At 51.1% G+C, this 15,861-nt stretch overlaps 1 protein-coding gene across 1 annotated transcript; it reads right to left on the bottom strand.

Moving 5' to 3' along the window:
* Positions 1-3,038: 3,038 nt before the first annotated feature.
* Positions 3,039-15,540, bottom strand: NPPC (natriuretic peptide C). The gene is made up of 3 exons (XM_053390835.1): positions 15,170-15,540; positions 13,223-13,616; positions 3,039-3,475 (listed from the first exon to the last, which is right to left on the bottom strand). Exons 1-2 carry the CDS (start codon positions 15,260-15,262, stop codon positions 13,260-13,262), a joined length of 450 nt encoding a protein of 149 aa, XP_053246810.1. The 5' UTR covers positions 15,263-15,540; the 3' UTR covers positions 3,039-3,475; positions 13,223-13,259.
* Positions 15,541-15,861: the final 321 nt, after the last annotated feature.

The raw sequence follows: 15,861 nt of genomic DNA, 5'->3' as shown, positions 1-15,861 counted from the left end.
CGCGAGAGGGAAACCCATACCTGTTGAACATCTGCCTTTTGCACACCCCTTAAAACCGGGACATGAAAGCTATGGTCCTCCAAGTGTGGGCTGCACTACGGCTCCCATCATCCCTGGCAGCCGGTCATGCTGGCTGGGGCTGATGGGAATTGGAGTCCCACATCATCTGAAGAGCCACAGGCTCCCAATCTCTGTAAGCCACACTGTGTAGACCAGGGTGTCTGGCTCTGTGTGAGACGAGCGGGCTGCAAATTGGTCCCTGGCAGGTGCGCATCATCCTGTGCAGGCAGCTATGCACAGCGTCAGAAATCCTGGTGAAGGCAGGATCAAGGTCTCTGAGCTGCAGCCAGCCGGCTGCCGTTAACTGGCTGCCTGCTCTGCCACACTTCTGCCAGTGGCCTCATTGGTGCCTTGCGACAGAGCCCAGCTGTGCTAAGGAGCCAAGCGTCCACTGGTTGCCCCTTCTCGGCTTTCACAGAGGGACATGCCAGCACTGCCTCGCAGCTTGTCTTCTGCCCTCCTCCCCAGCCCAGCCGGATCACATGGGCAGAGATGGATCACCTGTTGCAGAGGCCAGTGCTGGAAACAGGTGAGATTCTTCCAGCAGATGAAAAGTGTCTGGCAGGTCAGGCAAAGCAAGAGAGAGCTTATTTTAACTTTCCTGCAAGCAAGGCTTGCAGAAATTCCCTCTTCTATGCAACTATTAAAGGTGCAGGAGCCCTTGTCCTCTCTGTTCATCTAGCCGCCCAAGTTTTATTTAGATAATTTATAGCCACCTTTGCTCAAGTCACAGGGCAGTTTGCAGCAGGCAAAAAGATTTTAAAGGCTCCATTGAAAACACTTAACAAATTGCTAACAGCAGCAACCGGGTCTCTCCCAATGCCTGCTGAAAAAAAAGATGTGTCTTAACGGCCGCTTAAAGTTATGAAGAGGTAGTGCCAGAAGCGCCTCAGTGGAGGGAGGGAGTTCCACATACAGGGAGCCACCACTAAAAAGGCCCTCTCCTGTCTTCACAACACTACAGATCTCATACAGAGGAGAAGGAAGAATCATAGAATCATAGAGTTGGAAGAGACCACAAGGGCCATCGAGTCCAACCCCCTGCCAAGCAGGAAACACCATCAGAGCACTCCTGACATATGGTTGTCAAGCCTCTGCTTAAAGACCTCCAAAGAAGGAGACTCCACCACACTCCTTGGCAGCAAATTCCACTGTCGAACAGCTCTTACTGTCAGGAAGTTCTTCCTAATGTTTAGGTGGAATCTTCTTTCTTGTAGTTTGGATCCATTGCTCCGTGTCCGCTTCTCTGGAGCAGCAGAAAACAACCTTTCTCCCTCCTCTATGTGACATCCTTTTATATATTTGAACATGGCTATCATATCACCCCTTAGCCTCCTCTTCTCTAGGCTAAACATGCCCAGCTCCCTTAGCCGTTCCTCATAAGGCATCGTTTCCAGGCCTTTGACCATTTTGGTTGCCCTCCTCTGGACACGTTCCAGTTTGTCAGTGTCCTTCTTGAACTGTGGTGCCCAGAACTGGACACAGTACTCCAGGTGAGGTCTGACCAGAGCAGAATACAGTGGCACTATTACTTCCCTTGATCTAGATGCTATACTCCTATTGATGCAGCCCAGAATTGCATTGGCTTTTTTAGCTGCCGCGTCACACTGTTGGCTCATGTCAAGTTTGTGGTCAACCAAGACTCCTAGATCCTTTTCACATGTACTGCTCTCAAGCCAGGTGTCACCCATCTTGTATTTGTGCCTCTCATTTTTTTTGCCCAAGTGCAATACTTTACATTTCTCCCTATTAAAATTCCTCTTGACAGCCTCATCTGCCCAGGCAGGGCTGTACGGAAGAAGTTGGACAATGGGAGACTGTAGTTCTGCCATGTGCTAGGGGTAGGCAGAAGGCAAGTCATGACTTACTGCGGGTTTTACGGCCAGAAGACAAATTATCAGCTCTCCCACCCCTCGGCTCACTTGGACAGGTTATTCTCCCGTGAGATCTCCAGGAGATCTTGCAGGAGACTGGCGAGAGTTTTGGACTGAATTGTATTAACAACATCAAAACCCACAAATTGGCTCTCCCCCCAACTGGTGAAATGGGGGGGCGGGGCGGAAAGCAAAGCAGGGTGGAATTTTTGTGCGTGGCAGGACTGTGAGTGCAATTAAAACCAATTATCTGACATCTGTCCTTAGCACCCTGGTCAGGAGATCCAGGAGTTCTGGTAAAGAAACCCAAAACAGATTGGACAAGCCTGAAAACTGCCCACCTCCTTTATTTTTGTCCCACCACAAAACATGTAGCACAGGATTTTGAAGTGCTGCAATAACCTCCTAGCAGAGGGGTTGTCAACCTGGCTCCTACTGCCCACTAGTGGATGTTTCAGGATTCTGGGCAGGCGGTAGGGGGTTCTACGGCATCTGGTGGGCAGTAAGGAAATGTTACCATCAAGAAAGATGCATTAGTGGGCAGTAGGTATAAAAAGGTTGACTACCCCTGTCCTAGCAGATAGCATTACGGGCAGCGGCACCTCCTTGGGCAATTTTCAGCTCAAATATTGTTGATTGATGGACACAGGAGGTCCCAGATCGTACCCCTGGCATCTCCCACTGCAGCTGGCATTTCGGACGTGCGGCTCTCTCACTGCTGTTGGACTGCAACTCACGTCAGTCCCAGCCAGCATGATGGGAACCGGAGTACAACCACATCTGGATGGCCATTTATGTTCTGCATTGTAGACGGGGACGAGACCCAAAGCAAAATGAGTGCCCCAAATCATCCATGACCGAAAGCCCTTCCCATCAACACCACTTCTGAGAAAACTGGAGATCTTACTTAGTTACCAGCTACCAATTCTAATATATTTACAGCAGCTGAGGTCTTTTTCGAAACCAACAACTCTTTGAGAAGTAGAAAGAAAGACAGGTTACAAATGGTACATGGAATGGTGGGTGTTTTTTTTTTCCTTCAACATTTTCCAACTATTTAGGACGGGGAAAAGAAGTTACAATGCTAGACTCCTTTTCATTTAGTTACATAAATAAAATTTTTATAAATATCTCTTTATAAACAATATATAAATAGCTTTACAACATAAATACATTTATGCGTGACATGAATGTACAAACAGCTTCCTCAGTCTCTGGGCGTGGAGCGGTCCTTTGTCGTGGGTGGGTTGTTGGTGTGTAGGATACATATATGTGTGTGTGTATATATTGGGTATGATAGGAAAAGAGCTTTTGGATTTCAAAAACAAACCCACCCCGGACACCCCACCCTCACCACTAACACCCCCCCCCCAAAAAAAATTGCTGGTTCTGCTACAAGTCCTCGTACCAATAGGATAAGCCCAGCCAAGCCTTTTTCGGGTGCCATCAACATTGACCCTGCATGAATGTGAGGAGATGGCCAAGATATGTCCTTGGGTTGGGGTGATGGAATGCAGAATAACCCTCGTCAGTTCAAAGACCTGGAATGAGAAAAGAGGTGATGGATTAGGAACTTCCCAGATCATCTCTAGGTAGATAGGTTAAGAAGTAAGTTGTACATCTATATATAGACAATGCTATTTTCCTAGAAAAAGAGGTGCTGGAGTTCACCGTTAACTTCTGGAGCTCACCATGAACTTCTACCTTGTTCTCTTAGAATGGGAATGGCACCCACCTGCCTCCTCTTTGGCTTCCTTCCCCCACCCTGACTGAAAGCAAATCCAGCTTTTCTGATGCAGCACTACACATCTTCCAGTGGGCGCTGCGTGACGACAGCCTTACATTTCTCTGTATACAGGAAGATAGGGTATCTAGTTTTGTATCTGTATGTACCGTAACTGTAAACGGGACACAGCGTATTAATCAAGAAAAGGTCGCAGGATAATACAAGAGCTTGTATCCAAGGTAGCGCTAAGTTAACTCTTATCTAGCGGTGTGCTTGCTCTACCGGGGAAATTTTTATCACCAGCAGAACATCGCAGTGCAAGAGAGTGCATTCAGCAGGCTGCTGCCGACGTTGCTGCACAATAGATTGTGTTAACCTGTTGTGCAAGGAGTTTCCGCTAGTGGAGCTGTTGCGTTGGGACTCCTTTGAAGCACAATATTATAATTCTAGCGGGCAGAGAACATTGGAACCAGCCCAATAGATCATTCATCAAAGCAGTACAAGACCACAACATAACAATATTAGGAGGATAAGAATGAAAGAAAGTCCCCTCAAGCTAAAGATTTTAAACCTGCCATTACCAAGGCAGCGTCTCACATGCTTAGGGGCTAGAAATTGAACAAACGATCCTGTGCATGCACATGCCCACAGCTGCATATAAAAGCAGAATAATTAGCAATAATTACACCAACTCATATCTATCGCAGTAGTTGAGACAATTAGCAAGGAAAAGACATAGCAAAGACGTTTGACCATCTAAACGGAGGGTTCTTTGTTGGGTTGCCAAGTTGTGGGGCTAAGTGGGCAGGTTTAGGATCCAGTTTAAGTTCCCCCCCTCACTGGTCCCATCCCACTTTTGGGGGACTTAACACCAGCCTCAGCCTGAGCCCCTTGCTGAGCAGGAATGAGCAAATTATGCTGGTTTATCTTTGGCTCAGTCAGATATGCAGTGCATCTTAAACTGCTTAACCAGGCAGATCTTGCCATAGGATTGCCCCGCAAGAGATGTTCCTTTAAGTTGATTAATCATCTGCCTTGGAGCCACAGGAAGGCAGCCCGGCTACTTTGCTGCTCTTTTTGGAAGCTTCCTCTCTGGGGAAGTGCTGGCCAGTCCAAGCCCAGGTTAAATTCAAAGAAGCCTGCGAAGGGAGAGCAGGGGCAAGTCGCTAGCTGGAGAAGCTACAGGGTGAGCCGGAAGATCTGCTCAGTCTTCCCAAGTATGCTGAGAAGTACATGTATATCACAGCCTTTTGCCCAAGTGCTCAAAGTGGTGTGCATGGTTCTCCCCACCTTCTCCCATATTTTCTCCCCACAACAACCCTGTGGCATAGGACAGGCTGAGAGAATGAGACTGGCACCCAAGGTCACCGGGTGAGCTTTGTGGCCAAGTGGGGGTTTGAACCCCAGTCTCTCCCAGGTCTCGGCCCGACATTCTAACCACTATGTGGCACTGCCTCTTTTGCTCTAACCCAGGGGTCCCCAAACTAAGGCCTGCGGGCCAGATAAGGGCCAAGGGACTCGTTTATCCGGCCAGCAGTGACCCCCGCCGCCCGCTGCCGCCGCCCGCTCTTACCAGCACTGCGCTGCGCGACTGCCCACTGAACACCAGAAATAGCTTGTGCGCATGCACAAGTGTTATTTGTGCATGCACAAGCGTTATTTGCACATGCACAAGCGTTATTTCCGGTGCACATCCAGGTCGGAGGAGGCCCATGCACATGCGCATAAGCTAATTCCGGTGCTCCTCTGACCCAGAAGTGCACCAGAAATAGTGTGTGTGCACGTATGGGCACACACTCCCCCACCCTCCAGCCCGCCACATGATCAGCGCTGGAGACACCGGCCCAAGGTGCGGTAAGTTTGCTGACCCCTGCTCTAACCACTAGACGACACTGGCTCTTGCGGCAACTGTGCCAACTGTTTCTAAGCATATAAATCAGCATAGGCACACATCCCGAAGCTCTGTGTCCTCTGGCAATGCACTGGCGCCCCCCTCAATGTGTCTGTCTCTACATAAGAAAAACACAGCAAGGGAGCTTTGACTTGGAGCAGCCGAAACAGCATGGGGCGATCTGCAACCTCAGCTGCGCTTGTCTTCTCGAAATGAGCAAGTGAGAGCCACTTGCCCATCCATCTGAACCCTCATAATGAGCCCCTGGCCTGGGCGCTTTTCACGGTTTCCTAGTAAACCTGCTGCCAACGCCTGGGAATGCATATCTGCGCAAGAGGGATGGAGGAGGGAGGCTGAGCTCCTGGCAGAGAGAGGGGCAGCTCTGGGGAAACCACCAATGTGGTGTTGTTTGCAGCTGGTGCTCTGCAGGAGCAGGGGAATTTGCCCCCGGCCCTGGGTTCAAAGGGGTCGTGCGAACAGCCCTAGCTGGAAAGGAACCTGTTGCTTGCACACCCTTCTCCCGGACCAGCAGCACAGACAGAGGGGTTCTCGGCTGCACAGCAGTTGTGGCTTGATAACTCTGCACACGGCAGATCCCATTGCATGGATGCCTCGCCATTTATTCTCAGAATCCTCTGCAGCTCTGAAGAGGAGGTGGACGCACTCCCCATGACCCATCCCCGGTGGGTTCCCCCAGGAACCTGGGCTTTCCCCAAGCTGCAAGGAGACACCTTTGGCACTGGGAATTGATGGTTGGGTCCACAGGCTCTCTGGGGTAACAAGAGGAGAAAACCCCACTGCTGGAAAACCAGTTATCCCAAAGGCGTCAATGGCTGTGGCAAAAGACACCGGCCTTTGAATGAGCTGGGAGGCAGCGCTGATGGGCAGGGGAGTTCCTCCTGTCCATTACTACATAACCCAGTTATCAAACCAGTTGTTCCAGGAGCTGTCTGGGGTGCCCATAGTCCCAGCTGTGCAGTCCCTGTGCCAGAGGAAACGTCTGGCTTGGGCTATGACCCCCTGTTTGTGGTGGGCATCTCTGTGGCCTTTAACCCTTGTGTTGAAGTTGCTGAGGTCTTGCCAAGCATTCTAGCAGGCTGCTGAAACCAGAATCTGTGCAGGATGAGCACTACTTTCCTCACACTGTCCCTCCACTGCCCCACCAAGGCTGTCAACTAGAGGAGCTTTGACCAGGCAGCGGGTCTGGCTGGTCAAGCAGCTCCTCCAGAGCAAGGCCTGGGGCACCCTTTCAGCCAAGTGGGGCTGTTTGGCTGCCTCTCTGGCAGGGCAAATCCGCCTCTTTCCTTTGCATCCGTTAATATTTTAAAATTTAATATTTGCCAGACAAATCTTAAAATATCTCTCTGCCACTTCTTGAAACAATCCGTCTTGTCCACAATTTGCAATGCCTGAAACAAAAACAGCATTCTCGGCAATACATTCATTTTTATAGCTGCGATACGGCCCAGCAAAGAAAGTTTCAAATTTGACCATATTTCTAGATCTTTTTTCACTTCACCCCAGCATTTTTCATAGTTATCTTTAAATAAGTTCCCATTTTTTTGCTGTCATATTGATCCCCAGGTATTTAACTTTCTTAACCACTGTTAAACCTGTCATATTCTGAAACCTCTCTCTCTCGGTTTGTGTTAAGTTTTTCTCTAAAACCTTGGTTTTTAACTTATTCAGTTTAAACCCAGCGACCTGACCAAATTCTTGAATCAGTTCTAAAACCCTTTTAGTACTAGATTCTGGCTCCTGTAAAGTCAATACTAGGTCATCTGCAAATGCTCTCATTTTGTACTGTCTAGCTCCGACCTGTATACCTTTAACCAACTGGTCCCTTCTGATCATGTTCAGCAAAACCTCCAGAACCTATATAAAAAGCAATGGGGAAATTGGGCAACCTTGTCGTGTCCCTTTTTGCCAGACTTTGAACTTTATTATGAATCAGCAGCTTTCTGCTGGTTGAAAGAATGGCTACTTCTTGAAAATACAGATATTTTGGATTTGGAAGGTTTTAATAATGTATTTGGATGGCATGCATATCTGTGGTATGATAAGGTCAAAGCGCATAAAGCATTTAAAAACCATATTGTTAGGAAAGCATTGTTTAATGTTTGGATAAGGTACAAGGATCTATTGGAAAATAAAACCCCAAGGTGGCTGTCACCGATGGAAGCCAAAGCTCAGAAAAAGCTCAATATGGAGGCTAAATGGCCGAAATTTTGGGAAATTTTGGAACAAGATGGAGATAGATTAAAATTGCAGAGTTTTGAGAAACTAAAGAACAAAGTGCGAGATTGGCTCCATTATTATCAGATAATGGAGGCATATAATCTGGACAAGAAAATTGGCTTCCAGGTGGAAAAATCAAAATTAGAAACAGAACTGCTAGAACCCAAAATTAAGAATTTGTCAAGGATGTATAACTTGCTGTTGAAATGGAATACTCAGGATGAAACGGTTAAATCTGCTATGATAAAATGGGCACAAGATGTTGGACATAATATTATGTTCGCTGACTGGGAACAGTTGTGGAACACCGGTATGAAATTTACGGCATGTAATGCCTTAAGAGAGAATATTATGAAAATGATTTATAGGTGGTACATGACACCAGTCAAGCTTGCAAAAATTTATCATTTGCCCGATAATAAATGTTGGAAATGTAAAGAAAATGAAGGCACATTCTTTCACCTTTGGTGGACGTGCCCAAGGATTAAGGCTTTCTGGGAGATGATATATAATGAATTGAAAAAGGTATTTAAATATACCTTCTTGAAGAAACCAGAGGCCTTTCTTCTGGGCATAGTTGACCAATCGGTGTTAAAGAAGGACAGAACTTTCTTTATGTACGCCACAACAGCAGCAAGAATACTTATCGCAAAATATTGGAAGACACAAGATCTACCCACTCTGGAAGAATGGCAGATGAAGGTGATGGATTACATGGAATTAGCGGAAATGACCGGCAGGATCCGAGACCAGGGGGAGGAGTCAGTGGAAGAAGACTGGAAGAAATTTAAAGATTATTTACAGAGACACTGTAAAATTAATGAACTTTAGAATAATGTTGGATTGAAATTAAGTGGTTTCTAGCTGTAACGGGTTAAAAGAATATGAAAAAATGGGTTTATAAAAGTAAAATTTCAAGATTACAACAATTTAAGAATAAAGATTTGGGTAGAATAAAGAGGGAAACAAATTGCTGAGCTAAATAAATTGAATTGGAATACAAAAAAAGAGAGGTATGAGGAGGTCCGAGAAACAAGTAAATGAAAAATAATGTGATGGAAAGATTGATTGTTTTTAACAATTTTTGTTCTGTATTTTTTCTCTTTTTGTTTTATTTTTTGTAATGTAAAAATCTTAATAAAAATCTTATAAAACTGTTTGGCTGCCTCTCTGGGCCACTTGCCTGTTGGAATAGATGATCCTCTGCATCCCTCAAAGGTAAAAGGACCCCTGACCATTAGGTCCAGTCGTGGCCGACTCTGGGGTTGCGGCGCTCATCTCGCTTTACTGGCCGAGGGAGCCGGCGTACAGCTTCCGGGTCATGTGGCCAGCATGACTAAGCCGCCTCTGGTGAACCAGAGCAGTGCACGGAAACGCCGTTTACCTTCCCGCAGGAGTGGTACCTATTTATCTACTTGCACTTTGGCATGCTTTCGAACTGCTAGGTTGGCAGGAGCAGGGACAGAGCAACGGGAGCTCACTCCGTTGTGGGGATTTGAACCGCCGACCTTCTGATGGGCAAGTCCTAGGCTCAGTGGTTTAACCCACAGCGCCACCCGCGTCCCTTACATCCCTTTCAACGCTGTAATTCTGTGATTCCCCACTAGCCAGCTCCCTGGCCTCGCCAGCCCCACTCTCAGACGTGGTGACTGTGGCCATGGATTCCCCTCATTTTCTGCACCATAGATACCACTGCTGCTACTGCCCTCGCCTTCTGCAACCCTCCCATTCACAGGGATTGGATGCTGCAAGTGTTTCGGGCAGAGCGTCTGCCCAAACCTGGCATGTTCCTGTGCCCAGCTGGCAACCTCAAGAGACACTTGGACATGTCCCCCAAAACCTGCTAGTCTCTCCTGCAGATCAGCTCCAGCTCATTTCAAAGGGGGCCTGCACTAAACTTTGCAGTGAATTGTAGTGGGCCCCTCCGCTACAGTTGGTCCCCCCCCTTCAGAGACCTCCACCTCACATGGCTTCAAGACTTCAGAGCTCCGTCCACTAACAGTGAACACCCCAGTTTAAAACAGCTCTGCTAAAACTTCGCTTCCTGTGCCCCGTGAACAGCATTCCCAAGGCCACACAAATAGCCTGTGCAGGAAGTTCAGAGGGAATTCTAGCATCCTCGATGCAAACAAATGTTCTGAGTGTGTAGTTAAACAATGAAACTCCCTGCCACTGGAAGCCACCGACCCAGGTAGCTTTAAAAGAGGGTGAGAGGGCAAGCAGTTTCTACACGGAGTTTAGCTCAGTTGGTTGGGCATGAGTTGCTTAATCTCAGGGTTGTGGGTTTGAGCCCCATGCTGGGCAAAAGATTCCTTTCAGAGGGTTGGACCAGATGACCCCCGGGGTTCCTTCTAACTCTATGATTAATTTCAATGGGCAGCTGGATCAGAGGGAAGCTGTGGGCACACATCAGACACCTTTCCAAACCTCTGCCCAGCTGGGGAAGGGACTGTATGACATGGGAGGCTGGTACATTGGGGAAAGTGGGGCCCTGCCCTCAGACAGCCCTTACCTGCCCCTCTTCCTTCTTACAACCAGACTGAGTTGGCTCTGCCGCCACCTACTGGTGGCCTCCCTGACTTCTGCCCTACCGGCCGCAATGGGCACCAGCCACCACTGTGTATGACAACCTTGACACTGACCCATACGCTGTCTGGAACTGGGCCTCGCCAGCCTCCTATTTTAGTTTTTGGCTCTCAGCAGGTGTCTTAGCCATCTTTGCTATGCCGTTGGCAGGCAGGAGGCTCTCTGCAAGGCAGCACGGGGGATGTATAAATACATAAGGAGCACTCCCCAAAAAATACCCTTTGGATTGTTTGAAGGCCTAACTATAGGAATAACTATAATTATTTGCAGCGCCTAATTTGAGAGGAAGCAGGTGTGAGCCAAATCTGAGGGCTGTCTTCAGGAAAAACAGCGCTCTGGGCTGGCCAGTTTTGGATCTGAGGCATTTCTCACTGCTCCACACCCCAAACCCTCACTGTTTTGGCCTCCGAGCAAAATATTTAGTTATTTTGTGGTCTGCCTCTCGGACCCCTGCAGATAATTTATGCACTTGCCTTTATGGAATAATTTGCTCAGATGTTCTCCTTCAATGCCCCAAAATTATTATACACACTCACGTCAAAGGGGTGGATTTGCGGACAGTGCACCAGTCTTGTGGAAGTAGTGTTGGGGCTACATTGTGTAAGCCTTTTTAAAAAGAAAAAAAGTCCGCCGTTCAAATCTCACATTTACCAAGTACCCGCTCTGTGGCCTTAGCTAAGCTTCTATATTTTGGCATCATTCCTGCCTCCAAAGTGGGAAAAAGAACCCTGGCCTAACTTAAAGGCTGGTTTTCAATATTATCCGGACATGAAAAGCGCTTTGAGAAGTCAAAAGCACCACATAAATGTTAGATTTATGGCAAATTCATGCAAGAGACGGGTTGGGTACGAGAGCTGGGGGTGGGGTGGGGATCACATCTGGCAACCAAGGAGGCTTAGTTTGGTCAGAATCAAGTAAACACTTCCAGAATTAGTTACAGGTAGGTAGCCATGTTGGTCCACTGTAGTCAAAACAAAGAAACAAAAATTCCTTCCAGTAGCACCTTAGAGACCAACTAAGTTTGTTATTGGTATGAGCTTTCATGTGCATGCACACTTCTTCAGATACACATATTCTTAAGGTATGAGCTTTCGTGTACATGCACAGTTCTGTGTATCTGTGCATGCACATGAAAGCTCATACAAATAACAAACTTAGTTGGTCTCTAAGATGCTACTGGAAGGAAATTTTTTCCAGAATTAACTTTCAATATATTACTTCCGGTCAACGAACCACCATAGCTGCTAGATGGCCATGAAAATTTGTGTCCCGGGCTTTTTGGACTTGTCTACCCATGTGCTGTCTGAAACCAAAGCGGCACATTGGTTGCCAGATGTGAAATTTGTTGTTGTTGTTTAGTCATTTAGTCGTGTCCGACTCTTCGTGACCCCATGGACCAGAGCACGCCAGGCACCTCTGTCCTCCACTACCTCCCGCAGTTTGGTCAAACTCATGCTGGTAACCTCGAAAACACTATCCAACCATCTCGTCCTCTGTCGCCCCCTTCTCCTTGTGCCCTCCATCTTTCCCAGCATCAGGGTCTTTTCCAGGGAGTCTTCTCTTCTCATCAGGTGGCCAAAGTACTGGAGCCTCAGCTTCACGATCTGTCCTTCCAGTGAGCACTCAGGGCTGATTTCCTTAAGAATGGATGCGTTTGATCTTCTTGCAGTCCATGGGACTCTCAAGAGTCTCCTCCAGCACCAGAATTCAAAAGCATCAATTCTTCGGCGATCAGCCTTCTTTATGGTCCAGCTCTCACTTCCATACATCACTACTGGGAAAACCATAGCTTGAACTATACGGACCTTTGTTGGCAAGATGTGAAATAGATGGGCATTATTTCCAGCCCTCCTACCTCACTAGAGGACTAGCCAGAGTGACTAGGTTCTACCTCCACAGCTGCAGGCAGCAGTGCTTTCAAAGAATAGTTTGTCTGCATTCAAGCAGAAGGGAAACGCTCCCTTCCTGTGGTTTCTAGCAATTGGTATTCAGAAGCATTTTTGCCTCTGAACTTGGAGGCAGCACATAGCCATTGTGGCTAGTAGCCCTCAATAACCCTCTCCTCCATGACATTGTCCAGCCCTCTCTTACATTTAGATTGGTGCCAGCACCAGATTGAGGGCTGTGTGGGCAGTTCTGCTGCACAGGGCACAGAGTGAAGGGGACTACCAATTGGGAAGATCCCTAGCTGAGAAGATCCGTTTGGGGGTGCCAAATGTTGGCCTCGCACAGGGCGCTATTTTAGGAAAGATGGCCAAAGAGTCTGCCCCAGTTGGTGGCCATTGTCAATGGCGGACCTCTCAAATTTCAGCGGCGCTCTGTGCATTGCCGTACCTGAGGTTCCGTGCCAGGTGTGCCAACTTGAATAAAATATTGGGGGGAGGGGCAGGTGAGCCCCGCTGCGCATAACTGATCACATGACGCAGTGTGTGCGCACCATTTGAATGACGATGCCCTTCAACTTTGGGGCAGCCTGGCCCACTCAAATATTTTAGGGGAGGGGCGAAGACCCCCATGTCACCAGGGAGTTGGCTCCCAGGCTCCGTGCCCAGTGCGGCAGAGCTAGGAGCGCTCCCCTAAATTCTCCTCTGATATCACTGCCTCCTGTGGGAAGGAGTTCTGTAGATTAACTACGGGCTGCTGCGTGAAGAAGGAAGGGGAGAACCACGTGCGCCCCCTCGAGCTACTGGGAGGAAAAGGTGGGGTACAAGAGAAACAGACAGACAGACAGACAGACAAGGAGGGGGTTTGAGGCGCTGAAGGTTAGAGCGCTCTCACTTTTGCGCTAGCGTTAAAACCAGCGCCGTCTCGGCTTGGGATGGACGGCAGCTTGCGCTGTCTACTCACCGCCGCTAGGTGTCGCCCGCAGGCCGCCCTCGACGGCTCAGCAGCCCAGGCCGCTAATGGTGCCGATGCGGTCCAGCTTGAGGCCGAAGCAGTTCTTGGTGGAGCCCTTCTTGGAGGGGTTTTTGAAGCGCCGCGACCCTCCGCCGCCGCCGCCTCCTCCTCCGCCGGCGTGGTGCTCCGGGTGCGCCCCCCGCGCCCAGGTGGCCCGCGACTGCTTGGTGTCGGTGCGCAGGTCCCGCATGAGCCTCGACGACGACGAGCCTTTGCCCTTCTGCTGCGACGAGGAGCCCTGCTTTCCTCCGCCGCTCCGCGCACCGCCCGCCGCGGGCCCCGACGACGCCTCCAGCAGCTCCGCCAGTTCGCGCCCCAGCGCCGCCAAGCTGCCCGACGGACCCTGCGCGGAGGAAGCGAGATAGAGGGGTCAGAGGGGTGCTGGATGGGGGCGCAAGTGGAGGGAAGGAGGGGCAGGGCAGCCCCACTGCAGCAGGAGGAAATAACAGTCCAGATGGTTTCCCCACTCAACCTGGCCGCCCCCTCGAGGAACCTCGGATTGCCCCGGGCTGCGGGGAGAGCGATGGCAGGAGGAGGAGGGCCGGGTGGGGGCTCCCATCAGGACCTACTTGCGCACCCCAACACGCGGAGATTCCTGCCACCCCAGGGAGTCCCCTCGAGGAATATCCCCCGTCCTGGGGACTGGGAGGACTGGCGGGGGCGGCGAATTGGGCGGGTGGCATCCGGCCGTCCTGCCCATTTGTCAAGCCCACCTCGCCACCTCAGCCTCAGGCCAAGAGGACTGTCCGGGTCACAAGTTTATTCGGAGGGAAGAAAGAGAAACGACAACGCGGAGTGGGAGGGGGCTGGAGGGGCGAGGAGGAAATGCCGGTAAGAAGAGGTTTTTCTTTGGGATCAGATCTCCCCAGATCAGACCTCCCCGACCCGATACAAAGTAGCCTAGAGTTTCACTTGGGAGAATGGTTCATGGAATCGCAGAGTTGGAAGGGACCCCGAGGGTCATCCAGTCCAACCCCCAGCGATGCAGGAATCTCAGCGCCTGCTTGGCCGGTGAAGAGAACTGGGGGTCTCCTCCAGGAAAGCTCCCCCGCTTCCTTTTCTCTCTCCTCCGCCAGGGGCAAGGACCCCCTCACCATTTCCACTATCAGCCCTCAGATCTCCACAAGAACACCCACCTTTCGTCCCCCTTCAGCGCTGCCCCTCCGAAGGCGCGCCCGGGCGCCCGGTGGGTCTCCCAGCTTCCCGCCCCGTCTGCTTCTCCTTCTAGGGGAGGGTCGAATCTTCCGCTCTATTTCCCTAGCGCCTCACCCCAAGGAGAGGCTCCTCTCCGCGGGCACGGAGCTCGGAAGCCGCCCCGTCGCCGCTTGCCTGGACGCCCTCCCCTCTCCCTCTCAGCACCACGGGGCGATGGAGAGCAGCCGGCGGCAGCTGGAGTCGCCGACCCACCTACCCGGCCTGAAAGGAGGACGGCGGAGAGAGTGAGGGGCGTCCCTCTCATTCAGCCCTTCCTGCCCCACTCCCAGCAGAAGCCACCCCGGGCTGGACCGTCCGCCCCGTCGGGGATGCATGAGGCAGGAGTACGCGGGCGAGAGGGATCCCGCTTCTACAGCCGGGACCCAGGCAAGATCGCGCCCGCCGGCTCCAGAAAGTTATCCGGACGTCAGCCCTACCCGTCAACCGGCTTTAAGCCAGGAGACGACAGCCACTCTTTCAGCCAGCCACCCTAGAAAGCGGGGCAACTTAATCCGGATTAACGTTTCTGTGAGGACTCCGGCAGACCTCGCTTCTGCTCCTCTCCAGCCACCCCTCCTCACCTCATCCCGAACCTGCCCGTCCACCTATCCTTTCCCTCCCAGTCCCGAAGCTTCCAGGGATCGCCCCCGACGGAGAGGCAGCCCGGGACCTTTCCCGTCGAATCTCCCCGCGCCGCCTTACCTTCTGCAGGTTCTGGGGAGCCGGCTTCGCCTCCAGTGCCAGGGCCAGCAGGGCGAGGAAGAGTCCGCAAGCCACGACGTGAGAGATGTACATCCTGGACCAGGTGTCGGGAGAAGAGAAGGGAAGAAGGGGAAGGAGCAGAAGAGCGCGGGAAGGAGATTCGGGAGGCGGCGGGACGGGAGTCCCCTCGACGGCAAGGCGAGCGCAGCGGCGGAGGATCGGCGGCGGAGGATCAAGGCGCGCAGGCTGCAGTCTGTGTCCGAGGGCGGCGCGTCTGCAGACCAACCTCTCGCTCTCCTTCGACGGCCAGAACCGATTGTAGCGCCGGGATGGCCCTCGGCCCTTTATAACCAACCTGCGGGGTGATGTCATCCTCCGCCTCACTCGCACGCGCGCGGGGCGGGGGGGGGGGGAGGTGAAAGAGAAGCCGCGATCCCGGAGGTGGATTTCGCGCTTCTCACTCGATGGGGCGCACGGGGATTCTCGCTGGACGGAGAGCCTTTGGGTTACTAACCTCCAGCGCGTGAATAGAATGGACGGGTGTTTGTGTGCATGGAATACGAGTCGTGGAGGTGAAACGGCCGCGCGCGGGGGGGACTTTAGGGAGCAGACAGGCGCGTGGTGGTGGTGGGGCGCTCTGCAGAGATGCCCCCCCCCCAGCACCTGTAGGCTTGCAACGCGTGGGAGGTCAG

Source organism: Podarcis raffonei, chromosome 5 (assembly GCF_027172205.1).
Source record: "Podarcis raffonei isolate rPodRaf1 chromosome 5, rPodRaf1.pri, whole genome shotgun sequence".
Classification (NCBI taxonomy): Eukaryota; Metazoa; Chordata; class Lepidosauria; order Squamata; family Lacertidae; genus Podarcis; species Podarcis raffonei.
Note: the sequence above shows the minus strand (reverse complement) of the source record. Positions and strands in the feature narration are given on the sequence as shown.